Source organism: Monodon monoceros, unplaced genomic scaffold (assembly GCF_005190385.1).
Source record: "Monodon monoceros isolate NGI ecotype Baffin Bay Population unplaced genomic scaffold, NGI_Narwhal_1 Super_Scaffold_10, whole genome shotgun sequence".
In the NCBI taxonomy this organism is placed as follows: Eukaryota; Metazoa; Chordata; class Mammalia; order Artiodactyla; family Monodontidae; genus Monodon; species Monodon monoceros.
The window spans coordinates 53,593,896-53,620,210 of NW_021703766.1; the positions used below are offsets into that span (position 1 = coordinate 53,593,896).

General features: G+C 41.3%; 1 protein-coding gene, 1 long non-coding RNA gene and 1 other non-coding gene across 4 annotated transcripts; all 3 read left to right on the plus strand.

The window, feature by feature from the left end:
* Positions 1–1,036: 1,036 nt before the first annotated feature.
* LOC114903504 (putative zinc finger protein 56) lies at positions 1,037–12,637 on the plus strand. The gene is given in 4 exon segments (XM_029236350.1): positions 1,037–1,051; positions 7,367–7,493; positions 11,801–12,445; positions 12,531–12,637. Coding segments are annotated over 4 exon segments (894 nt in total).
* Positions 12,638–15,890: 3,253 nt separating this feature from the next.
* Positions 15,891–15,962, plus strand: TRNAK-UUU. Its single transcript has one exon. It is a non-coding gene; the product is annotated as a tRNA-Lys (tRNA).
* A 4,369-nt stretch (positions 15,963–20,331) lies between these two features.
* On the plus strand, positions 20,332–25,015 carry LOC114907206. 2 transcript variants are annotated; one of them, XR_003796695.1, is made up of 4 exons: positions 20,332–20,357; positions 22,702–22,760; positions 22,898–22,948; positions 23,102–25,015. It is a non-coding gene; the product is annotated as an uncharacterized LOC114907206 (long non-coding RNA). The 2 variants fall into 2 exon arrangements; XR_003796694.1 differs by having other exon boundaries at positions 22,898–25,015.
* The last annotated feature ends 1,300 nt before the right edge of the window (positions 25,016–26,315 follow it).

A 26,315-nucleotide genomic window follows, 5' to 3' on the forward strand; every position in this document is an offset into this window, starting at 1 on the left:
AAAAGACAGACATTTTTTGTGGAAAGTAGAAATATCAGACTTATAGAGCCGTAGAGTATAAAGGTTCTTACGAGGGTTTGGGTAGTGTGGTAACTGGGGAGATGTTGGTCGAAGGATACAACATTCAGTTGTAAATGTGTACAACATATACATCTCATGTACAGCACGCTGACTATAGTGAATCCACTGTGTTATTATATACTTGGCATTTCCAGAGAGTGATACTTAAGTGTTCTCAGCACACAGATACAAAGATTACTGTGAGTTGATGGAATTGAAAGTTACTTTATTGTGATTATTATTGCACAGTGTTTACATGTGTAAAATAACGACATTCGATGACTCACGTACACCATTCTTACTCATCAAGTATACCTCAGTAAAGCTAGAAAAAAAAAAAGTGGGGGCTGTGCTGGACTAGGCTCCTGGGGGTGTTGTTCAACACAGGCTTCCCATTAGATCATTGAGGCATTTTTCATATACATGTTTTGTACCCTTTGACCAGAGATTTCACTTAATATTGTCGGTGTGGGGTCCAACCTCAATAATATTTGAGGTGCCCCAGGTGATTCCAATCCGGATGCATCATTGAACATCAGGCCTCTGAGTCCCCCCATTCCTGAGGGCTGAGATCTGGGCTGAGGGTGAGGGCTCTGCTCTGCGTGGGGATGGATCAGGGCTGGTCTGTGACCTGCAGGGGATCGTCGGGTCCAGCTGAGGTGCCCGCTGCTACTGGGTACGTGAGGGCTCACCAGGAGGGGAGCCTGATCTGAAGAAAGGGTGGGGAAACTCCTGTGTAGGTCTCTGTGTGGGAGTTTACTGTCCTGAGTCCCCCCTGGGACAGTGGGCAGCAGAGGACCGTCTGTTCCACATGCTGAGGGCTTCCCTGTGTGTGTGGTGGTGACTCAGGAAGGAGGTGTGTTGATTCCAAGCATTAAACGGCATGTTTCCAACTTTCAGGGTCAACATCTAAAGAGTATTGCTACCTGGGTAAGAAGCCCGAAAGAGGAGGAAGAGGAAAGAAAAGGAGTCAGAAATGGCTCTTTCTCAGGTAAAGTCGTATTCTCAGCTGATTCTTCTGTCTGTCCTTCCTGAGATGCCCTTCTTTGGACTCACTAATCTCTGACTCTGAAGTATCCCGCCTGCCACCTGTACATTCACTGTCACCCGGGTCCTTCCCTCAGGGCCTGTCATCTCCACTTAGATCCTGTCTCCCCATGACTCAGTGACCTGGAACTTGTGAGGAGTCCCCACTGGGCAGGGCTTCACACCCATGGATTAGAGACGTGGTGTCAGTGCTATTGGGCAGCCGGGATTTTTTAGGGCCCCATCTGGATGCACTGTCTGCTTTCTGTAAACAAGGATAAAGATGCTGCACCTGGAAGTCAGATACTAATATGCACAATACCTGGTAAAATCTGGAAATCATACCAATTATGGGCAATTTGTTCAGACTTTTTTAAGGCAATTAAGCTAAACGAGTGAATCACTGACTTCAACTCTTAATGATTGCGAATGGAATGGAAAGTTCAGAAACAGACATCAGTGATAGAGGGTGTTTTAGTCCATTAGCAAATTTAGTCTTGAAATCAACCTAAATCTCTGACAGTTGGAAATTCTTCATATCACTTTCATTACCTCCATTCCTCAGAGGTTGTCTTTCTTTTTTTTTTTTTTTTAATAAATTTATTTATTTATTTATTTTTGGCTGCATTGGGTCTTTGTTGCTGTGCGTGGGCTTTTCTCTAGCTGCGGCGAGCGGGGGCTCCTCTTCGTTGCACTGTGTGGGCTTCTCATGGCGGTGGCTTCTCTTGTTGCAGAGCGCGGGCTTCAGTAGTTGTGGCTCACAGGCTCTAGAGCGCAGGCTGAGTAGTGTGGCGCACGCGTAGCTACTTATTTGCTCCGCGGCATGTGGGACCTTCCTGGACCAGGGCTTCAACCCGTGTGCCCTGCTTTGGCAGGTGGATTATTAAGCACTGTGCCACCAGGGAAGTCCCTCAGAGGTTGTCTTTTTACTCTGGGTTGTATCCTATGACACAGAAGTTTTTACCTTTGCTGTAGGTAGATTTACAGCTTCATCTTTTTGCTAATAGATCTAGTTTCTCTGCACCATTTGTTATTGAGACTGCAGTTTCCCCTTTGTAATCTTGGCACCCTTGTCTATACATTTTATATATATTCAAAGGCTTATTTTTGATAATTCTCGTCTGTTCCATTGGTTTATGTGTCTGTGTTTCTGCCAGTACAGCATCATCTTGATTACTCTGTAATATGTTTTGACATCCAAATACGACGGCCTCCATCTTCTTTTTCAGAAGTATTTTGGCTCTTTGGGATCCCTTGAGATTCCATATGAATTTTAGTATGATTTTTTCTATTACTGCAAACATTGCCATTGAAATTTTGATAGGGAGTCCATTGCATCTATAGAGCACTTTGGGTAATATGGTCATTTTAAGAATATTATGTCTTCCAATCCATGAGTACAGGGTATGTTTCTATTTATTTGTATCTCCTTGGACTTCTTTTTACAGGATTTAGTAGTTTTCAGTGTACAAGTCTTGCACCTCCTTCGCTAATGCTTTCCTAAATATTCTGTTCCTTTTGACGCTATAGTAAATTGAATCGTTTTCTAATTTTCTTGGACATTGTTCATTGTATACAGAAATGCAGCTGATTTTTGCGTGCTGGTGTTTTATGCTCCAGCTTTTGTAAAGTTGTTCTTTGAAATAGTTGTTTTACTGTGGAACCTTTTTAGTTTGTACATCTATAACCTTGTCACCTAAAAGAAAAGATAATTTTACTTCTTTTTCAATTTGAGTAGCTTAGAATTCTCTTTCTTGTCTAATGGCTCTAGCTAGGAAGTTTATTACTTTCTTGAACAGTAGTGCAGAGTGTGCATCTTTCCCTTTTTTTGTTGTAAGTATTTATCAGTGTAGACTTCCTTTTTAGTACAGCTTTGGTTACCTGTGATAAATTTGGTATGCTGTGTTTTAATTTTTATTCAGATATTTTTCCCGTTTCCTTATAATTTCCTCTTTGACCCACTGCTTCTCTAAGAATGAGGTGCTTAATTTCCACATTGGGGGGATTTTCCTGTTTTCCATCTGCTCTTTATTTCTAGTATCATTTCATTGTGCTTATTTATTTATTTATTTGGCCACTTCGGCTGGTGGGCTCTTAGTTCTCTGACCAGGGATTGAACCCGGGCCCTTGGTGGTGAAAGCACGGAGCCCCAATGACTGGACGACAGGGAATTCCAAATTTCATTGTGTTTGGAGAAGATATTTTTTTATCACCTCAATCATCTTAAATTTGTTAAGATTTGTTTTGTGGTATAAGGTATGTTCCGTCTTGGAGAATGTTTCACATGTGCTCCCGAAGGATGTGTTTTCTGCTATTGTTGGGTGGAGTGTTCTTTACATGTCTGTTAGGTACAGTTGTTCTATGGTGTTGTCCAAGTCTTCTGTTTCTTTATTGACCTTCTTTTTGTTTTCATGCGTATGTAAAACTAGAGTATTGAAGTCTCTTACTCAACGTTTTGCTCTAGTCTATTTCTTTCTCTATTTCTGTTAATGTTTGCTCCATTTCGCGGGGAGGTCTAATGTTAGATGTATGTACATATATATATATATATATTTATAATTGTTATATCTTCTTGGTGATTTGTATGTTTTATTATTATATAATACCCTTTGTGTCTTGTGTCAGTTTTTCTCTTTAATTAAATTTGTCTGATAAAAGATTGTCACCTCTGCTCTTTTTAGCATGGAATATCTTTTTTTTTAAGGTTATTTATTTATGTATTTATTTATTTTGGCTGCGTTGGGTCTTTGTTGCTGTGTGTGGGCTTTCTCTAGTTGTGGCGAGCAGGGGCTACTCTTCGTTGCAGTGCTCGGGCTTCTCATTGCGGTGGCTTCTCTTGTTGTGGAGTATGGGCTGTAGGTGCGCAGGCTTCAGTAGTTGCAGCACGCAGGCTCAGTAGTTGCGGCATGCGGGCCCTAGAGCACAGGCTCAGTAGTTGTGGTGCACGGGCTTAGTTGCTCTGCGGCATGTGGGATCTTCCCGGACCAGGGATCAAACCCATGACCCCTGCATTGGCAGGCGATTATTAACCACTGAGCCACCGGAAGTCCTGGAATATCTTTCTCATTCATTCACTTTTCGCCTTTCGATGTCCTTAGATTTGTAAATGTTCACCGTTTTTACTCTTTGACCTACTTTCTCTCTGTTTCTCACTCTGGGTCTCTGTTTTTCCTCCTGTTACTTCCTCTAGTGGTCCTTGCTCAGGCACACTGTACAGTGGTGAAAGGCAGGAGTCCTGGCCATCCCCCTTTACTCTACTGTAACTTTTGAGGGTATGCATTGGGTGTTTCCTTCTGATCATGATGTTTGTTGAAATCTTCTTGCTTAATAATGATATGTTTTTTCAATATTGTTTTTTGTGAAAATTTTTAATTCTACACATAATTGTAAACTTTAATATTGTGATAATTTTTTTCTTAATCTATTTAATTAGTATATAACAGTAATAACTTTTCTAATTTTGAATCAGTGTTTTATGGGTGGAGTACACAAACTGTTTTGCATTTGTTAATACCTACTTGTGTACATTTTAGTGAATAAAATTTTATTTATATTTTTGACTCTAGGTATTTTATAGAGATTGGAATTTAAGTGTCCTACACTGTTCACGTTAGTACCATTTAGTGACGTTGATACTTTTTCATGGTCCCAAAGGTGCTAAAATTCACATGAGTACCATTGATGATGGAAAAATATGTTCACGAGAACTCCTCTCATTCCAGTTGATTGTGTGTTTACATATGTGTCCATGAGTTCATGGATTTGCAAGTCTATGTTTTGTTTTGTTTTTAATATTTATTTATTTATTTACTTGGTTGTGCCGGGTCTTAGTTCCCACAGGTGGGCTCCTTAGTTGCAGCTCACAGGCTCTTTAGTTGTGGCACATGGGCTCCTTAGTTTTGGCATGCGAACTCTTAGTTGCCACATGCATGTGGGATCTAGTTCCTTGACTAGGGATCGAACCCGGGCCCCTTGCATTGAGAGTGTGGAGTCTTAACCACTGCGCCACCAGGTAAGTCCCAAGTCTGTGGTTTTGATAAAAGACAACATGATTTCATAAGTCTGTGTTATACCTAATTGTAGTTCAGTCAGTCTGTGTTATACCTAATTGTAGTTCCAATTGTATCTTTTTTAAAAAAATTATTTAATTTATTTATTTTCAGCTGCGTTGGGTCTTCGTTGCTGCGCACGGGCTTTCTCTAGTTGCGGCGAGCAGGGGCTACTCTTCGTTGTAGTGTGCAGGCTTCTCATTGCAGTGGCTTCTCTTGTTGTGGAGCACGGGCCCTAGGTGCGTGGGCTTCAGTAGTTGTGGCACATGGGCTGAGTAGTTGTGGCACCCAGGCTCTAGAGTGCAGGCGCAGTACTTGTGGCTCACGGGCTTAGTTGATCCGAGGCGTGTGAGATCTTCCCAGACCAGGGCTCGAACCCGTGTCTCCTGCATTGGTAGGGGGATTCTTAACCACTGTGCCACCAGGGAACTCCCCCAATTGTATCTTAAATATATTCTTTGGCCTTGTATTTTTTTACACTATCATGTTAATGGTTCAAATAGTAGTAAGATTACTAACATTTTATGTGCATTTGTGTGTGTGTCCACATCTATAATGACATTTTATGCCCTTCCGTGGTGTTCTCCTTGAAGTTAAGTTTTCTCAGGTGACCCTCTATCTGTGTACCTTTAATTCTCTTTCTGTTACTTAAGTTTTTCTTCTTTTTTTTTTTTTTTTTGTGGTTCGCGGGCCTCTCACTGTTGTGGCCTCTCCCATTGCGGAGCACAGGCTCCGGACGCACAGGCTCAGCGGCCATGGCTCACGGGCCTAGCCGCTCCGCGGCATGTGGGATCTGCCCAGACCGGGGCACGAACCCACATCCCCTGCATTGGCAGGCGGACTCTCAACCACTGCGTCACCAGGGAAGCCCTAAGTTTTTCTTCTTGATCTTCAAATCAAGAGCCAAACTTCCTTAGTTTATGTGCTTGTGTATTGTTTCTTTGTTTCTTGACCTGAATTGAGTTTCTCAGTGTGTTTCTGACAGTTTTCTCCTCTGTAATGTGGGGACAGATCTTTCTCTAATGAGCTCTGATGATGACTAAAAGCTTACACCTGTAAAACATTTGCAGTAATGCTTAGTATATGTTAAATATGCAAACACCTTTAGTCATTGCTGTTGCTATCCTTATCATAATTTAAGATTTTGACTTTTCTTTAAAGCCACTGTTGGGGACTTCCCTGGTGGTCCAGTGGTTAATGGGCCTTCCGGGCTTCCCTGGTGGCGCAGTGATGGAGAATCCGCCTGCTAATGAAGGAGACGTGGGTTTGAGCCCTGGTCCAGGAGGGTCCCACATGCCGCAGAGCAACTAGGCCCGTGCACCACAACTACTGAGCCTGTGCTCTAGAGCCCGCAAGCCACGACTACTGAGCCTGCATGCCACAACTACTGAAGCCCGTGCTCCTAGAGCCTGTGCTCCACAATAAGAGAAGCCACCGCAATGAGAAGCCTGTGCACCGCAACGAAGAGTAGCCCCTGCTCGCCACAACTAGAGAAAGCGCACGCGCAGCAGTGAAGACCCAATGCAGCCAAAAATTAAATAAATAAATAAATGCATAAATACGTAAATAAATTTATTAAAAAGAAAAAGAATGTGCCTTTCAATGCAGGGCACTCGAGTTCAATCCCTGGTTGGGGAAGTGAGATCCCACATGCCGCAGGGCAACTAAGGCCATGCGCCGCAACTACTGAGCCCGTGAGTCACAACTACTGAAATCCAAGTGCTCTGGAGCCTGCGCACCACAGTAGATTGCCCGCATGCTGCAACAAAAGATCCTGCACACTGCAACGAAAACTCCCGCATGCTGCAATGAAGATCCCGAGTGATGCAACAAAGACCCAATGCAGCCAAAAAAAAAGCCACTGTTGACTCTGTCATCCTTGAAGATATCATTCATAGCGTAGCTTACCTAGATATTAAATATCACTCAGTGTGTAAAATATAATATGTAACACTTCTGCATAGACAATCCATTGTTGAATTTTATTTGTATGTATTTTATGTATTGACTACAAAAGGAAAAATCCACTGATTGATGGGGGATATCATAATGTTAAGAAAAAGCCTAAGAAATTAGATTAGAGAATGACAATTTCCTTCAAATAGCTTTACATGGATCTGTCAGAATATTTACTTCAACTGAATTGATCCTTACTCCTCTGTCCTCTTCTCATTTTGTTGGAAAATAAGAATCTCCTCAGGGCTCTTTGGTTAAATGTGTTTTCATTTCAGACACAGTTGACCTTCAAGGATGTGGCCATAGAATTCTCTCAGGAGTAATGGGAATGCCTGGACCCTGCTCAGAGGGTCTTGTACAGGGACGTGATGTTGGAGACCTACAGGAACCTGGTCTCCCTAGGTGAGGATAACTTCCCTCTAGAAGTTGGGCTCTGCCCTTGGGTATCTTTCCATTTTCTCTTTTGGGCCTCTTGGGAGGCCCTGTTTGCTTGACTGATCCAAAATCCCTATTATCTCAGACATTGAAAAGCTTCATGATGTGGCATCAGGAGTTTAATCCTACCTTTCCTTAGATGATCTCCCCACTTCATGATTTATCAGGGGTTGTTTCAGAGCTTATGTATTCATAAAGCTGAATGGTAAACTTTTAATATACCCACGTTCCTATTTTTCTACTCCTGTGCTTTTGAGTTAGGAGTTCTAGGAAGTGAGCTACATTTCTGCATTTTATACTGTTCCGTGTGCGTTTAGAAGGAGGGGAAAAGTGGGTGAATTTTTGAAATATTTTTCCAGATTCATTTGTAATCTCCAGTTGAACAAAGAATTAGAGTTCTGGAAAAGTCACAGGAAATCACCTTTCTTTCTTCTTGTGTAGAGGGATTTCTGTTTCTCAGCTGAATATTTTACTCACTTTGTAGCAAGAGAAAGAGTGCTGGGCTGTTGAGAGTGATGTGAATGCCTTTGAGCACGTATCAAAGTGTGAACATAGGTCAGATCTCAGAAAGGCCGAGAGGAAACCTTGTTATTAATAGTGTTTGGTTAACTCTCCCCTCATCGGAGAGTTCTGTGGGAATACAGAAGATAATTTATTATTGTGAACCCTCAGAGGAAATTTTTCTTCTCCCCAACTTACCACGTTGTCCTTCAGCATGTAAAATGTGTTCTTTTACCCTCCAGTGGTACTGCAGCTCTACCAGAGACAAAGGCAAAGTCTTTATCGTGATCTACCACACTCTGCCATCTTGTACCTGTGAACTAGTTGTTGCTTGACCTGGAGTAGCATGAGGTGGGATTTTTTTAAAGGGGTCTCCTGCCCCCTCATCTCTCCTTCAGGGCGTTATTCCACTGGATGCTTAGTTCTCAGTCCACATGGATAAGAGCTGATGCCTCCAGACAAATCCCTGAACCTTTCTTGGTTCCATCGCCATTGGATGTTTTTAGAAGACCCAGACAGAAGATGGGAAAACACTGGCTGCTCTTTGATTCCATCTGGCACCTGACAACCTGCATAGAGCTGTCTCAAGTCCTGTCTACTTCTTTTGTTCTCCTCTTGCCACACAGTTCAGGGATGTGTGTCCTAGCCCTGTTGGTTGGATCTTCTGTTATTGTTACTTAGGAAAACTGTAAGGACAGTGTACAGAGAGATCCTCTTTTAATTTTTTTATTTTGTTTTTATTTTTTATATTAATTTGGTTGTGCCAGGTCTTAGTTGCAGCAGGAGGGTTCCTTAGTTGTGGCATGCGAATTTTTAGTTGTGGCGTGCATGTGGGCTCTTGCTCCTTGCATTGGGAATGCAGAGTTTTAACCACTGTGCCACCAGGGAAGTCCCGAGATCCTCTTTTTAATCCCCAGTCCCTCATGGGGGGAATATGTGCATCTTTCAGGCTTTTTGTTTGGCATCTGTGGGTAGAGTGCATGGTTCCATCTGAAGGTCCTATAATATCTGACAAACATATCTTGTATTTTTTCACTCGTATACTGCTCTACCTAGTCTACCTTCCTGATTTTGTATTCTCCTATGTTTGCGTGATTTTGCCTCTGAAACTTGCTTTTTTAAAATATTTTTATATTTTTATTTTTATTTTTTTTTGGTGATACGCGGGCCTCCCACTGCTGTGGCCTGTCCCGTCGTGGAGCACAGGCTCCGGACGCGCAGGCCCAGTGGCCATGGCCCACGGGCCCAGCTGCCCCACGGCATGCGGGATCCTCCCGGATCGGGGCACGAACCTGCGTCCCCTGCATCGGCAGGCAGACTCCCAACCACTGTGCCACCAGGGAAGCCCTGAAACTTGCTTTTGAAATACATAGTCCTGGACTTCCCTGGTGGCACAAAAATAAATAAATAAATAAATTCATTTAAAAAAAGAAATACATGTCTTCCCCTTTGGTAATCATAAGTTTGTTTTCTATGTCTGTGAGTCTCTTTTTATTTTGTAAATAAGTTCATTTGTACCTTTTTTTTTTTTTTTTTAAAGATTCCACATATAAGCCATATCACATGATATTTGGCTTTCTCTGTCTGGCTTACTTCACTTAGTATGATAATCTCTAGGTCCATCCATGTTGCTTCAAACAGCATTATTTCATTCTTTTTTATGGCTTAGTAATATTCCATGGCATATATATACAACATCTTCTTTATACATTCACCTGTTGATGGACAGTTAGGTTGCTTCCATGTCTTGCCTATTGTAAATAGTGCTGCTATTAACACTGCAGTGTATGTATCTTTTTCAATTAGTGTTTTTGGGTGGGTTTTTTTTTAAAATAAATTTATTTTATTTATTTATTTTGGCTGCATTGGGTCTTTGTTGCTGCCCATGGGCTTTCTCTAGTTGCGGAGAGCGGGGGCTACTCTTTGTTGTGGTGCACGGGATTTTCACTGCAGCGGCTTCTCTCATTGCGGAGCCTGGGCCCTAGGCACATGGGCTTCAGTAGTTGTGGCATGTGGGCTCAGTAGTTGTGGCTCACGGGCTCTAGAGTGCAGGCTCGGTAGTTGTGCACAGGCTTAGTTGCTCCTCGGCATGTGGAATCTTCCCAGACCAGGGCTTGAACCTGTGTCCCCTGCGTTGGCAGGTGGATTCCTAGCCACTCACCACCAGGGAAGTCCTTGTTGTTTTGATATTAAGTTGTATGAGCTGTTTGTTTATTTAGGAGATTAACCCTTTTTCAGTTGCATCATTTGCAAATATTTTCTCCCATTCTGTGGGTTGTCTTTTCATCTTGTTTATGCTTCCTTTTCTGTGCAGAGGCTTTTGAGTTTAATTAGATCCAATTTCTTTATTTTTGTTTTACTTTCCATTACTCTAGTAGGTGGATCCAAAAAGATACTGCTCCGGTTAATGTTAAAGTGTTCTGCCTATGTTTTCCACTGTTCTGTACTTTTAGAATGTTTTATGCTTCTTCATAGGTACATAGGTTTATAAGAGGTATTTAGAAAAATATTTGGTTGATTAAATTGTTTTGTCAAATTCTTCACTTTCTTTGTGCTAGATTAGTTTTCCAATTCAAAACTGACATGTGCTTTGGGGTCATGGTGGAAAAATACACTTTATTTGATAGCTAATACCAGTTTGTTTAATGTGAGAGTTTTTGTCATAGGTTGTTTGAAAATAGGGTGCTCTAAAATAATTAGAATTACCTCTGATCACTTTTTCTTTAGTAAATAATCCTATTCTTTTTTTAAAAAATTTATTTATTTTTATTTTTGGCTGCGTTGGGTCTTCGTTGCTGTGCATGGGCTTTCTCTAGTTGCAGTGAGTGGGGGCCGCTCTTCATTGTGGTGTGCAGGCTCCTCATTGTGGTGGCTTCTCTTGTTGCGGAGCGTGGGCTCTAGGCATGCGGGCTCACTAGTTGCAGCACGTGGGCTCAGTAGTTGTGGCTCTCAGGCTCTAGGGTGCAGGCTCAGTAGTTGTGGCACATGGGCTTAGTTGCTCCGTGGCATGTGGGATCTTCCTGGACCAGGGCTCGAACCCGTGTCCCCTGCATTGGCAGGCGGATTCTTACCACTGAGCCACCAGAGAAGCCCCAAGAATCCTGTTTTTTTTGCTTTACTACAGTTTTTAAGATCATTGTAGGTAGTTTCTTAACTCTCTTTGAAATAAGTACTATTTTTAGAGTAGTATCATGTATGTAACTTGAAATATTTATTTATGAATTACAATGTGTTGGATACGTATGATTCTTTGTATCTTGTAGATATTTCTTGTATACACGTGATCAAGAAATTACATCTAAAAGCAAACACTGATAGAGAAGAAGTATTCCAAACCATAATGCTGTGAAGACATGAAAGGAATGAAACCAAACATTTTTACCTCAAGGTTGTCCAGGAAAATATTTATGACCTTGAGTCTCAGCAGAGAGCTGAGGTAAGAAATTACAAAGGCATGACTATAACCCATAACCAAAATCTCACTGGTAAGAGAGATGGACATGGTAGAAGTACTGCAGGAGTTGAGCTTATTGAAAACAGCCTTGCCTTAAGCTTTCTGGATGACCTGCATATTTTTAAAAGTGAGGAGAAAATTAATGAGTTTAATCAAGCTGACAAGACTATTAGCAGTAATGCCTTATGTTCACCACTTCAAGGAATTTCTTCTGGTGTCCAAACCAACATTTCTAATATACATGAGAGTGATTTTATGCATCCATCATTACTGACAAAATACCAGAAAGCACCCAGGGAAAGACCTTACAAATGTAATCTGTGTGGCAAAACCTTTTTTCAGGGATCACACCTCAGTAGACATCAGATCATCCATACCAGAGAGAAATTACATAAATGTGATATATGTGGAAAAGTCTTTAGTCTAAATTCAAACCTTATAGTTCATCAGAGAATTCATACTGGAGAGAAACCTTACAAATGTAATGAATGTGTAAAGGTGTTTAGTCAGAAATCAAACCTTGTAGTTCATGAGAGAATTCACACTGGAGAGAAACCTTACAAATGTAGCGAGTGTGGCAAGGTCTTTAATCAAAAACAAATCCTTGCAACTCATCAGAGAATTCATACTGGAGAGAAACCTTACAAATGCAATGAGTGTGGGAAAACGTTTAGTCAGGGCTCAAAACTCAGGCGTCATCAGATAATCCATACAGCAGAGAAGTTACATAAATGTCATATATGTTGCAAGGCCTTTAGTAGAAATTCAGACCTTGCAGTTCATCAGAGAATTCATTCTGGAGAGAAACTTCACAAATGTAATGAGTGTGGCAAGATCTTTAGTCGGAAGTCAAACCTTGCAGTTCATAAGAGAATTCATACTGGAGAGAAACCTTACAACTGTAATGAGTGCAGCAAGGTCTTTCGTCAAAAAGGCACCCTTGCAAAGCATCAGAGAATTCATAATGGAGGGAAACCTTTCAAAAATAATGAGTGTTGAAAAGACCTTACTCACATCTGAACCTTCACTACACATCAGATAATAAATACAGAGGGGAAACCATATTAATGTGATATATATGGGAAGGTCCTCATTCAAAACTGACAGTTTAAATTCATGGGAGATTCATAGTGAGAGGAAACATGCACATTCATGACTGTGGCAAAACCTCGCTTACCATCAGATAAGCCATACTGGACAGTAATCGTAGAAATGTCATAAATGTCTCATAGTTTTTAGTCAAAATTTGTAAAGGTGCACCAAAAAATTCATACTGGAGAGAAACCTTACAAATATAGTGAGTATGGCAAATCATTTATTGTACTTTGAAGTCTAACTTAGTATCAGGTAATCCATATTGGTGAGGGACTTTAAGCCAGGGTTTTAGCAAGTGTACACATCTTAGCTTCATTGGAAAAGTCATACTGGAGAAATATCAGGTAAATGTATTTACTTTGACCAGGACTTTAGGCAACAAATTCATTCACCAAATAATTCATTCTGGAGATTATTACCTCACAAATGCAATGAATGGGAAAAACCTTTACTCGGGGCTCACATTTCATCAATCATCAGATAATCTGTACGCAACAGGACATTACAGATGTACTGAATATGGCAAAGCTTTTTGCTTGTGCCTTAAACTGAGGGTTCGCCAAATACTTCATACTTTAAAATGCAATAGGGACTTCCCTGGTAGGGCAGTGGTTAAGAATACACCTGCCAATGCAGGGGACACAGGTTTGAGCCCTGGTCCAGGAAGATTACACATGCCACGGAGCAACTAAGCCAGTGCGCCACAACTACTGAGCCTGTGCTCTAGAGCCCGCGAGCGACAACTACTGAGCCTGTGAACCACAACTACTGAAGCCCGTGTGCCTAGAGTCCCGTGCTCTGCAACAAGAGAAGTCACCACAATGAGAAGCCCGCACACCACAGTGAAGAATAGCCCCCGCTCGCTGCATCTAGAGCAGCTAGAGAAAGCCCGCGCACAGCAATGAAGACCCAATGCAGCAAAAAAAAAAAAAAAAAGTAAAGTAAATAAAATGCAATAAATATGGCAATGTTTCAAATTATTACTTACTTGTCACTAGATATCAGAATATTTATCCTGAAGAGAAACCACACAGATAAAATTTAATCACTCCTCATCACCCTGGTTGAATCCTGTTTCTTTTACCAACACAGTTTTATCCTGTGTTGGTGCTTTACAATAAACGCTAAGAATGCACCATTAGGCTGTCAGGGTGGAAAGAATCTATAGCAATTTCTTTCGAATATGGAATCAAACAACATATAATTTGGGGATTATATACTCATAATTTGTACTTGATTATTCCCTCCACTCTATTCCAGAATATTCAGATGGCTATAATGCAAGTAGCATAGCAGTTTATTTCAGACTCTGTATTTTATTGACGTGCAAAAATTGAACAGGGTAAATTTAAAGATCTGATTGGTTGTATTGAATGATTCATGAATTGGGCTGTATCCCACCTAGAAATTAAAGAGGTCCTAAACGTTGCTGTACAAATTGGAAGGCTTTTATAGGCAGTAACTTGGTGGGATAAGAATGTTATTAGTAAAAGAAAAGGTTCTTTCAGGCAAGGTTACCTTTTTTGGGGGAAAATAGCACCAAAGTCTTAGTCTTATCCTGCAGATTACCTCACTAGTGTTCAGGAAACTCCAGAGTGATTGGTTTAAGGTGACATTCCTGCGAGGGGTGAAACTGCAATTACTTCTTGGTTTTCTGTCTTGGGGGCAAGTGAGTCCACCTTGTGAATGTGTGTGCAACCTCATCCCTATTCATGAATATGCGGTGTATGAATGTATTTCTTCATGATCTTTTTTGTGCCCAGTAAATCTAACATTGTGCACCTTGATTTACATGAAGGAAAAATAGGAACATAGAAGCACATAAAAAATATTAGAAAAATTTAAAATCATCCAGTTTCACTTTTGTCCTTGAACCGCTCAGTAAAATAATTTGAAAATAACAATGTTCCTGAGTATTAACACTAAACAATATACAATGGGAAGATTTTTGCTTGATAGATAAACTAGAAATTTCACATATCACCACCAAAACAGTTTTTTGTTGTTGCTAGTTTGCACTTGTGGCTATTTACTGGGATAGGGTGGAACTCCACGCAAAGGCTAGTTTGGTCATTTAGATTGATATTAATGTTGAAGTGTTATGAGAATGTTTGTTATGTAATTCCGCTTTCTAGGGGGACAGGGAAGAATACCAAGGTGTTCAAAAAATGGTTTGACATAACAGGGAATGATTAATGACTTGATGTATTAAGGTGATTACTGGATCGGGCTTAGGGAAGGCTAACTAGTTATGGTTTGAACTTCCAGTTGGTATCAAAGAAGGAAGCCCTCAGACTTGATCTTCTTCACCACATAGGCCAAATAAGGAGAGGTTATGGTGAATCTTAATATATAGTTGTAAGTAGGCAAACATCAAAAAATGATGTGAGACTCTTTAATAAAACACTGGAGGAGTGGGATAGGGAGGGTGGGAGGGAGGGAGACGCAAGAGGGAAGAGATATGGGAACATATGTATATGTATAACTGATTCACTTTGTTATAAAGCAGAAACTAACACAACATTGTAAAGCAATTATACTCCAATAAAGATGTAAAAATAAATAAATAAAAAATAAAACACTGGACGTTTACTCTTGAAAATCCTGTTTTCTTGGTTAGGAAAGACCACACTTTTCTTTATGCTACTAATTTATTTCATTTCTTTTCCTGCACCACATGTACATTCCATTGTTCAAGTTGGATTATTTTATTTTATTTTTGGTCCGGCTGCTAAAAAATGGATGTGGACAGATGAATGGATATATGTGGTACACGTATACACTGGAATGCTACTCAGCCATAAAAGAATGAAATAATGCCATTTTGGGGAACATGGGTGGAGCTAGACATTATCACACTGAGTGAAGAAAGTCAGGAAGAGAAAGACAGATACCATATGATATCACTTATCTATGGAATCTGAAATATGACACAGGGAATTCCTCCTCAGTCCATTGGTTTGGACTTGGCGCTTTCACTGCGGCGGCCCAGGTTTGATCCCTCGTCCGGGAACTAAGATCCCGCAAGCCAAGCAGTGGAGCAAAAAATATAAAAAATAAAAAAATAAAATGCGACCGAAACGAACCTATCTATGAAGCAGAAACAGACTTACAGGCATAGAGAATAGACTTGTGGTTGCCAAGGGGGAGGAGAGGTAGGGGAGGGATGGACCGGGAGTTTGGGGTTAGTAGATGCAAACTATTATATATAGAATGGATGGACAACAAGGTCCTACTGTAGATCACAGGGAACTATGTTCAATGTTCTGGGTTAAACTGTAATGGAAAAGAATATAAAAAAGAATGTAGGGAGTTCCCTGGTGATCTAGGGGTTAGGATTCAGGGCTTTTACTACTGTGGCCCAGGTTCAATCCCTGGTCAGGGAACTGAGATCCAACAAGCTAAGCAGCATCACCAAAAAAAAAAAAAATCAACTTGGTTTTTGGAAATGCTGTAAAGATTTTATTTAGATAAGTTGTCTAAGATATCTTTATACTAGTTTACTAAAAATTAATGTCTAGAAATGCTTAGTTGATGATGTAACTAAACAATTTACTAGAGAATTATCCAAAGACTATTAAAATTTGTATTTCAAATTACAGTATTAAGCAGTATGTTCCATCATTAATTTTCTAGTATAGTAAAAGGTTTTTTATACACTTTTTGTTTTTGCATTATTATTTCCTCCCTTGCATATTTCCCTTGATTTGCAACAAGGGGTGTATAAATCAGTGGGTTGTTTTGGGACTTTTGTGATGTGATAATGCATATAAGCAATGACACAAAGTAGGTGTACTGTAAACATGATGAAAGAGTTATTTCGGGGCTTTAGTTCAATGAAAGAACTGAAATGGCAAAATGGTGCCATGAAAACTTTTTTTCTAAGAGTTGGCTGTGGTTAGGTGCTTGAAAAGCAAGTGTGTGGAGCTAAAGAAGCATGCAGTGAAGAGAATGAAAATATCATGATACGTAAGAAAGAAAGATCGAAAGAATCCAAGTATAGTCTGTGACAAGGAGATAATCCCCATTGCCAAATTCCTGGAAATCATTCTGTCCTTTCCCAGTGATGTATTCACATTCATTGCCAGAGGATCTTACAGAGAAAAGATTTGTTCTGTTTAGCATGACAACTGACACCTGATATCCTCCACTTAGAGTTTCTTCCCATCCCCAAATGATATATTTTTCTTTGATAAGTTCTTGATTTTGATTAGTGAGAGTCACTGTTATTATTGCTTTATGCATAATAAGATATTGGATTTTCATCTCTGAAGAAAAGTACTGTTGTTTAATATTTCATGAATGAAGCAGCTTGGCACAATTACAGGTTTAAAGACTTATTTAGTCCCATCCCAGCAAGTGGGTAAATCAGGAATTGAATCCATGTTGACTGGCTTCAAAGAGAGGTATCTTAACCATTTTGCTACTCTAATAAGCCAAGTTATTTAAATCCTTCAACCACACAACATCTATCGTCAATTTTACAAGTATAACTTGCCATTTTTAAATCGACTATCGTCATATATAATTGTGGTTATGGTAACTTCCTATTATGTCAATCCAGTTATACCTCTTTCATTGCAATTTGCTTTATTGTGCTTCAAGATACTGCATTTTTTTTTTTTTACAAATTACAGTTTTCTGGCAACTTTGCATGGAGAAAGTCTTTGGGCCATTTTTCCGACAGCCTCTTTGTGTCTCTGTGTCATATTTTGGCAATTCTCTGAAAGTTTCAAATGTTTTCATTATTATTAAATTTGTTGTGGCATCTGTGTAAAAAAATAAATCCGCACAGCTCACACCCATGTTGTTAAAGGTTACTTGTAGCTGTGTGGGGTTCTGTTTTCCTCATTCTGTTCCTTTGGTCTGTGTGTCTGTCCCTCAACAAATCCCACACAATCTTGATTACTGTTACTATATTAGAAATCTTGAGATCATGTGGAATATTCCAGCCACTTCAGTATTTTTGTGATGCTGTAGCTCTTCTCATTCTTTTGCCTTTCCATATTAATTTTAGAATAATATTGATTGTTCTATAAAAATCTAGATTGGAAATGCATTATACCTGTATGACAATATGGGGTAATTTAACAACATTTAGATGTTGTTTTCCAATCAATGAATATGATATGTCATATTCAATATGGAATGTCATAAGTAAATGTAAGTAAAAGTTCATCACTGACTTCTTTCATTACTGTTTCATGAAAGTCAGTGTTTTGTTAGATTTACTCATTTTTCTTCTTTTTCTTTTTTGAACATTCAAACATGATATTATATTTTTAATTTCAGTTTCCATTTGTAAATTGCTAGTATATACAATTATAGTAGATTTTTGGGCGTTCTTATATCATGACACCTTGCAAGTTGCAGTTTTTCTCTCAGTTCCTGTAGACTCCTTTGACTTTCTACACACATCATTCCATTAAATTTCATGTATTATTGAATTATTTAATGTATTTAATTATTTTTGACCGTCCCTTATAGAACAGAAGCTATCTGAAAGCAGGGTATTGATTTTATCTGCTGGATCATCAGTGAGGGAATCATTCACGGCTGACACGATGAGTGAATCCATGTTGCCAGTGTAAACAAGGGTGCTGGAATGCACAGGCTCATTGACCAGTAGCTTTAATGGTCATGGAAGTATTTGTGGTACTGGATTCCTTACTCCTGTGACATTACAACCTAACATTCTGAACATTTGACATAAATTCTCATGCTATATTTTGTTAATGCGGTGTGAATTCTAGGCAACATGTGCTCAACAGCTGTTAACTCATCACTTAAGTGATGTTTTCATAAAGTCTTTTTAAGCCACGAAATGTTTTTTTTAATTTATTTATTTTAAATTTTTGGCTGCGTTGGGTCTTCGTTGCTGTGCACGGGCTTTCTCTAGTTGCGGTGAGCGTGGGCTGCTCTTCGTTGTGGTACATGGGCTCCTCATTGCGGTGGCTTCTCTTGTTGCAGAGCACGGGCTCTAGGCGCGCGGGCTCAGTAGTTGCAGCACAGGGGCTTAGTAGTTGTGGTTCGCAGGCTCTAGAGCCCAGGCTCAGTAGTTGTGGCCCACGAGCTTAGTTGCTCTGCCGCATGTGGGATCTTCCTGGACTCGAACCCATGTCCCATGCATTGGCAGGCGGATTCTTAACCACTGCAACACCAGAGAAGTCCTAAGCCACAAAATTTTGAATTCAAGATTCTTTCTGAAAGGCTTCATTCTGTACCCATCAGAAAATAATAATCCTGTTTATCAGGAACACCTGGAGAATGGTGACTGAAAGAAGTTGGAGGTTTATCATTCTCACATAAGAGGAAGTCCAGGGGGCGAAGTTTGTGATGTGATGGGTCCTTTGCCCCTTCTATCTCCATGAGCACTTAGTCTTTACTTTGCTTGTAGCAACATGGCTGCTGGATGACCAAGAAGGGTGACGATTGAGAACAAAACCCTTTTCATTTTCAGATTTTGTCTCGTTTTCAGCGAAACGTTAGTCTCACATGTTTTTCTAAATATTACCTACTTTTTAAGTGGCCATCATAGTTTTAATAAGAAATGTGAATTTTTGAATTTCATATTTCCACCTAAAGAACAGAGAAAAGTAAAGGGAAAAGATGTTAGGGACAGAGTATGTGAATGGAGTTTGTTCTTTATCCTGAGAATGAGATGATAGATGCTTACTAAACTTATTTCGGTAATTATTTCAATCTATGTAAGTCAGAACATCATGCTGTACAACTTAAACCCACACAGTGATGTAAGTCAAATACGTATCAAAACTGGGGGAGGTGGGAGCGGAATGTGATTTTAAATAAAGGCAAAACACTTTAGCAAAAAGAACAAGGCAATTTATAACAATTTAAAAAAATGTATTGCATTTTTTTTTGTTTTTTGTTTGTTTGTTTTTTCGCGGTACGCGGGCCTCTCACTGTTGTGGCCTCTCCCGTTGCGGAGCACAGGCTCCAGACGCGCAGGCTCAGCGGCCATGGCTCACGGGCCCAGCCGCTCCGCGGCATGTGGGATCTTTCCGGACCGGGGCACGAACCCGTGTCCCCTGCATCGGCAGGCGGACTCCCAACCACTGCGCCACCAGGGAAGCCGTGTATTGCATTTTTAAAAGCAATGATTAGTGACAGAAATAATCATATGCCTTAGTCCTCCATCCTCAGATGCTAGGTTTCGTCTCTGAGTGTCTGGAACCAAGAGAGTGTTGAGTTTGTAGTCCTGGCTGAATGAAGAATAGAAAGGAAAATCTATTCTGTAAGGTGTCACTGTGAAATGGCCCATTCTACACTGGGAGTGTTTTTTCATTTCTCATTCTAGTGTGTAATACAGAGGCCAGTCTAACTCTTGTTTCCTTAAACTGCTTAAATTAGTTCTAATTGCAGGAAATTTTCCGGGATCCAACCACTGCCCCGCAGCAACCCATTGGAGACCCAAGTTTTCAACCACTGAATTGCTTGAGCCTCACGACCACGACATGCGAGCAACCTGCTGGCAAAAAAAGGTTTTTATTGAAACCGTTTCAGCTTGTTAGGAGGAAACATATTAGCTTCCCACCTAAGTAGCCCACAGAACTGTAAGCTTTTACTCCAAGTTACGGAGAAGCACCAACTCTTCCCCGACACCTCGTACTCCATTCACAGAACTGGCCCCTCGCCTCGCCCCGCCCCTCGCCGCTAGCGCTCCGCTCAGGCCCCGCCCCCGGAAGCCCTGCCCCTAACTCCGCTCAGTTTCTTACGGAACCGGAAGTGGGGAGCTCGGAGTGAAGGTCGAGCTGTTGGGGGTAAGTGTCTCCTTTGAAGTGTAAATTTGTGCTGCCCGGCTCCCTTTACTCAAACCTCAGGGTGTTGCGAGTGACTGTGGACCTAAAATCCCAGCGCTCGGCCCTCCTACCCCTGTAAATCCAGACGTCGCCGTTACGGGTCGGGTATCTTTCATTTGGGTTTGAATTCGCTACGCGGCTGGTCCCTGCCCTTGGCTTTTCTGCCTTCGGTCCACGTACACACCGCCTTTCACTACATTTTCCTGCTTAAAACGCTTTAGTAGCCCCCCACACACACCCATGTAACGTCCCCTTACGCGAGGTGGACTCGCGCCCCGCAGCCTCGCCCTCTCGGCCCCTGGAGGGCAGCGCCTGCCGCCCCGCTCTCGGACAGGCCGCGTCCTCTCCCCGGTCCTGGGATTCTTCAGAACCGGCCCCTCTCCGGAACCCCCTTCTTCCCCGCCCCTCTGTCCTCGCGTCTCCTCAGGCCGGTCCTTTTGCTCTCCCGGCTTCCCCTTCGTAGTCAGCCCTTCCTCTCCCCCGGCGTGGGGGGCGGGGAGTGACCTGGGACAGGCGTGTGACACCCAGTGTTCTTCCGTCCCAAGCCCATCTCGCTGGAAAATTTCCTCTTTTGATACGCGGGCATCTTATTCAGTCACCATCTCTGGTGACGTGGGCGAGGGGGATCAGGAGGAGCAGAGACAGAGACGGACAGGAATAAAAAACAGAACGAGAAAAGAATGAGGGAGATTCGATGGGAATACAGGGGGTGGCTGAGGACTTGTAAAAAGACAGGGAAATGAAAGCGATTAAGCACTGAAATAGGTGAAAAAAATAAAGAAGTAAATTTTAAAAAAGTCGGATCTCCAGGGATGGGAGAGCAACACAGGGCCCTGGGTCAGCGGCGGGATGGGGGTAACAAAGGAGAGGCACTTCACACAGAGTGGGCGAGAGGATGAAAGAGTTGGAAACTTGGGCTGCAGAGCAACGTGGTGCTGGGAGAGAAAGAGGACAAAGTGTGACTAGAAGAGAAGAGGAAGAGAGAGAGAGAGAGCAGGAAGGAAGCGCAGCCATCTGAGATGCCAGATAGGGAGGAGGAAGGGCGTGTAACAGGGACAGAAGGGGTGTCACCCGAAGGGCAGAGAGGGAGCAGGTGGGGGAAGAAAGAGGCAGAAATACATAGAGATTTAGGGTAATCAGAAGGGTTGGGGAGAAAGCATCAGGAGGGGGAACAGGTTGCAGAGTTGGGCAGGACAGGTGTGAGGGAGGAAATAGGAGGGCAGGAACAGCAGCAGAGCAGAGGGGAACAAGAAGAGAGACAGAGACAAATAAAAAAATAGGGAGACATAAACCTCATGAAATGGAAACACATTGTAGTGCAGGTAGGTGGTGGGAGCTGGCTGCAGATGGATGGTGAGTTGTTTGGATATGGATGATTAAGTTGTGATACATGATTTGTTATTTTAAAATGTAATTAATTTTTCTTTAATTATACAGATGAGGATGAGAATTGCAGAACTCCTGTCATGTGCATTTTGTAATTATTTGTATCAGAAGATAACTTCCATTTGCAAACCCTGTTTAGCCAGGGGGCAGTGATTTGCTTACTAAGTTGTGAGTTACTCCCTTCCCTTTTCCTGAAATGGGGCAGAGGAGTAGGGAGAGGACACCTGGGGCAAGAAATGATTGAACCTGTCACTACATGCTACCTTTTATTTTTTTGTATATTTTTAAAACATTTTTTATTTCTTTAATGTATCTAATTTATTTTTGGCTGTGTTGGGTCTTCGTTGCTGTGCGCAGGCTTTCTCTAGTTGCAGGGAGCAGGGGCTACGCTTCATTGCGGCGCGTGGGCTTCTCATTGCGTTGGCTTCTCTCGTTGTGGAGCACAGGCTCTAGGCGCGTGGGCTTCAGTAGTTGTGGCTCGCAGGTTCTAGAGCGCAGGCTCAGTGGTTGTGGCGCACGAGCTTAGTTGCTCCACAGCATGTGGCATCTTCCTGGAACAGGGCTTGAACCTGTGTCCCCTGCATTGGCAGGCGGATTCTTAAGCCCTGCGCCACGAGGGAAGCCCCTACATGGTACCTTTTAAAAGGAACATTAAAAGTGTTCATTTTTTGTGATGGGTTTTCTTTTCTTTTTCATCTCTTTACATATAATTCTTTTTGTAGCGTGGAATAAATTTTCATTCAGTTTCTACTTCCCTATAAATAATCATTAATTTCTGTAACAAGCTTTGGTGGTCTTCTATAATCATGTCAAGTCATTCTTTTCTAAACATGATATATTGTCAAATTTTTAAAACTTTGACACCACAATTATTAGATGAAAAAACTCACAAATTGTTTCTTTTTAAAATGTGTTTCAGATTTCTTGGAGGCCTGCCTGCTTTCTCCTCTTTATCTTTTGTACTGGAAAAGCTCTTTGGTAGGTTACAAATAATTTTAGACTGTTTTGGTGGACACTTGGTAAAGTTGTCAGTGATCTTTTATATTAACAGTCAAATCCTAGTTTTACCAGTTAGTCTAATATTTTGTTTTCTCCTTTTCTTGTGTTCTGCTAAGAGGAAGAGGAGGAAGGGGAAAGCAGAGGAGTCAGGAATGACTCTTTCTCAGGTAAAATCATATTTTCAATTGATTCACAGTCTGTCCTCGTAAAATGCCCTTCTTTGGACTCGTTAATCTTCCCTGACTCTGAAGTATCCTGCCTGACAGTTGTACATCACAGTCACCTGGGTCCTTCCCTCAGTCCCTGTCGTCTCCACTCAGATTTCACACCCATGGATTGGAGATGGGGTGTCAGTGCTCCTGGGCAGCAGGGATTGTTGAGAGACCCCATCTGGATGCACTGTCTGCTCTCTGTCAACCAGGATAAAGAAGCTGCACATGCAAGTCAGGTATTAATATGCACAATACCTGGTAAAATCTGGAAAACAGAACGATAAGGGGGAATTTTTTTTTCCATGGCTAAGAAATTTATTTAACCAAACAATGAAAAACCAATAAAGGGATCAAAGTCAAGAGTGGTCTGATCACAAGGACACTTTCCAGTTTTAGTATACGTGCTGCCGAAGCGAGCACAACAAGGACACTTTGAGGAAGGAAGATTATAGGCTGGCCGATCTCACCCCTAAATATAAATGCAAAAATCTTAAACATAGCATTAGCACACTATGTCATGGGTCTCAATTATTTGTCTCCCCATCCTATGGGAGAATTATACTTCTAATTCTCTATGGGCATCAGGCACGGTCAGAGGACTTGCTTAAGCCAATAAAATGTGAGCAAAAGTGACCCACGCCCTTTTCAAGCCGAAGCTTTAGGAACCATCCTGTGGTTCTACCATGGATCCTTCTGTGATATGAGTAGGGTGTCCTAGATAAGGACTGCTCTACCCTTTTGGGTTCCAGAATGAAGAAAATGTGAATATTGCAGCCAAAATTTAACCTGAGCACGAAATAAACCCTGTTGCTCCAAAAAAAAAAAAACAGTGGTCTGATCAGATTTGCGTTTTAGGACATTATATTGGCAGCAGAGTTACCTGATTTCACTTATCTAATTGCCTGAAAGAGACAATAGACATCATTTAGATAGGGATATGTTGAAAAGCTGATCTCTGGTGGCCTCGGCCTACAGAGGCTTGAAGCAGAATCTCAGCTCCCAGGTGGAGGTTGAAGTCAGGTCGTGGCAGTGAGAGTGCTGAATCCTAGCCCCTAGACCACGAGGGCCAGTGGCCGTTGACAAGGCCCCTGGCCCGAATTCGTTCATAGAAACGAATTGCGACAGACGGAAAGTAGTGAAACAAGTAAAGTGTTTATTAGGAGGCAAAAGAGTACGTCTGAATAGACATACACGGGCAGGCTCAGAGAAAGAGTCATACCTTTGTGGTAGTTTGAATCACTTACATAGGGCATTTCTTCTGGGTTTCCTCTGGACAGTCATCTTGCTTTGCCTGGCTCCGAGTCTGTATTTGGTTTATCCCAGGGTCCTCTCCTGTGTGTGCACGAGTCTCTCAGCCAAGGTGGATTCTAGCGAAGACGCATTAAGGGGAAATTTGTTCTGACTTACTCAGAGACTCAGTTGAAGCTAAAGGAGCAAGTCACTGACTTAATCTTAATGAATGGGAATGGAATGGAAAGTTCAGAACCTTACATCAGTGACAGAGGGTGTTTTCTTCCATCCTTGAATTTAAACCATGAAATCAACCTAAATCTCTGACAGTTGGACATTCTTTAAATCACCTTCATCACCTCCATTCCTCAGAGGCTGACTTTACCTGTGGATTGTATCCTTTGAGACAGAAGTTTTTACCTTTAATGTAGGTAAGGTTCCAGCTTCATTCTTTTGCTAGTAGGTATGTATTTTCTCAGCACCATTTCTTATTGAGACTATCCTACCTTTTGTGTAGTCTTGGCACCCTTGTCTATGCATTTTACATATATTCCAAGGATTATTTGAGTTTTCTAATCTGTTCCATTGGTTTATGTATCTGTGTTTATGCCAGTACCACATCATGTTGATTACTTTGTAATAGGTTTTAAAATCTAAAAATGACTGCCTTCCTCTTCTTTTTCAAGAGTATTTTGGCTGTTCGCTGCCTCTTGACATTCCCTATGAATTTTAGCATTTTTTTCTATTACTGCAAAAATTGCCTTTGAAATTTTATATAGGGATTCTGTTGAATCTGTAGAACACTTTGGGTAATTTGTTCATTTTGTTCTTTTTTTTTTTTCTTTTGGCTGCTTCACAGGGCTTGCAGGATCTTAGTTCCCCAACCAGTGATTGAACCTGTGACCCCTGCAGTGGAAGCTCGGAGTCCTAACCACTGGACTGCCAGGGAATTCCCTAATTTGGTCATTTTAAAAATATGAAGTTCCCAGGGCTTCCCTGGTGGCGCAGTGATTGAGGGTCCGCCTGCTGGTGCAGGGGGCGCGGGTTCGTGCCCCGGTCCGGGAGGGTCCCGCGTGCCGCGGCGCGGCTGGGCCCGTGGGCCATGGCCGCTGGGCCTGCGCGTCCGGAGCCTGTGCTCCGTGGCGGGAGAGGCCGCAGCGGTGGGAGGCCCGCGTGCCACAAAAAAAATATATATGTATATATGAAGTTCTCAATCCATGAGTACAGGGTGTTTCCATGTATCTCTATGCACTTTTTTTTAGAATGTTTAGTACTTTTCAGTGTACAAGTCTTGCACCTAGTTGGCTGATCTTTTCCTAAGGATTCTGTAGGATTGTTCTCTGATTTTCTGTTGACATTGTTCATTGTATATGCAGCTGATTTTCATGTGCTGACTATTTATGCTGCAACTTTTTTAAAGTTGTTTTTTGAGGTAGTAGTTTTCTCTTGGAATCTTTTTGCTTTTGATATAGAAAACCTTGTCACCTACAAAAAAAAGACAATTTTACTTCTTTTTCAGTTTGGATAACTTTGAATTTTTTTTCGTTTTTCAATAACTCTAGCTAACTTGTTCAATAGTTTCTTGAACAGTAGTGCAGAGTATGCATCTTTCTCCTTTGTTGTTGTTTGATTTAGCAGTATGGACTTCCCGTTTAATACATCTTTGACTACCTGTTATAGATTTTGGCATGTTGTTTTTATTTTCATTCAGATATTTAAAAAATTTCCTTGTCATTTCTTCTTTGACCCATTGCTTCTTTAAGAATGAGCTGTTTAATTTCCACTTTTGGAGCATTTTCCTGTTTTCATTCTGATCTTTATTTCTGGTATCATTTCACTGTGGTTAAAGAAGATACTTTTTATGATCTGAATCTTCATAAATTTGTTAAGATTTGTTTTATTGTCTAGCATGTGGTCTGTCATGGAGAACGTTTCACGTGTGCTTGAGAAGGATGTGTTTGCTGCTGTTGGGTGGAGTGTTCTGAACATGTTTGTTAGGTACAGTTGTTCTACAGTGTTGTTCAAGTGCTCTGTTTCCTCATTGATCTTTTGGTTTCCATGCATTGGTAAAACTCAGGTATTGAAATCTGAT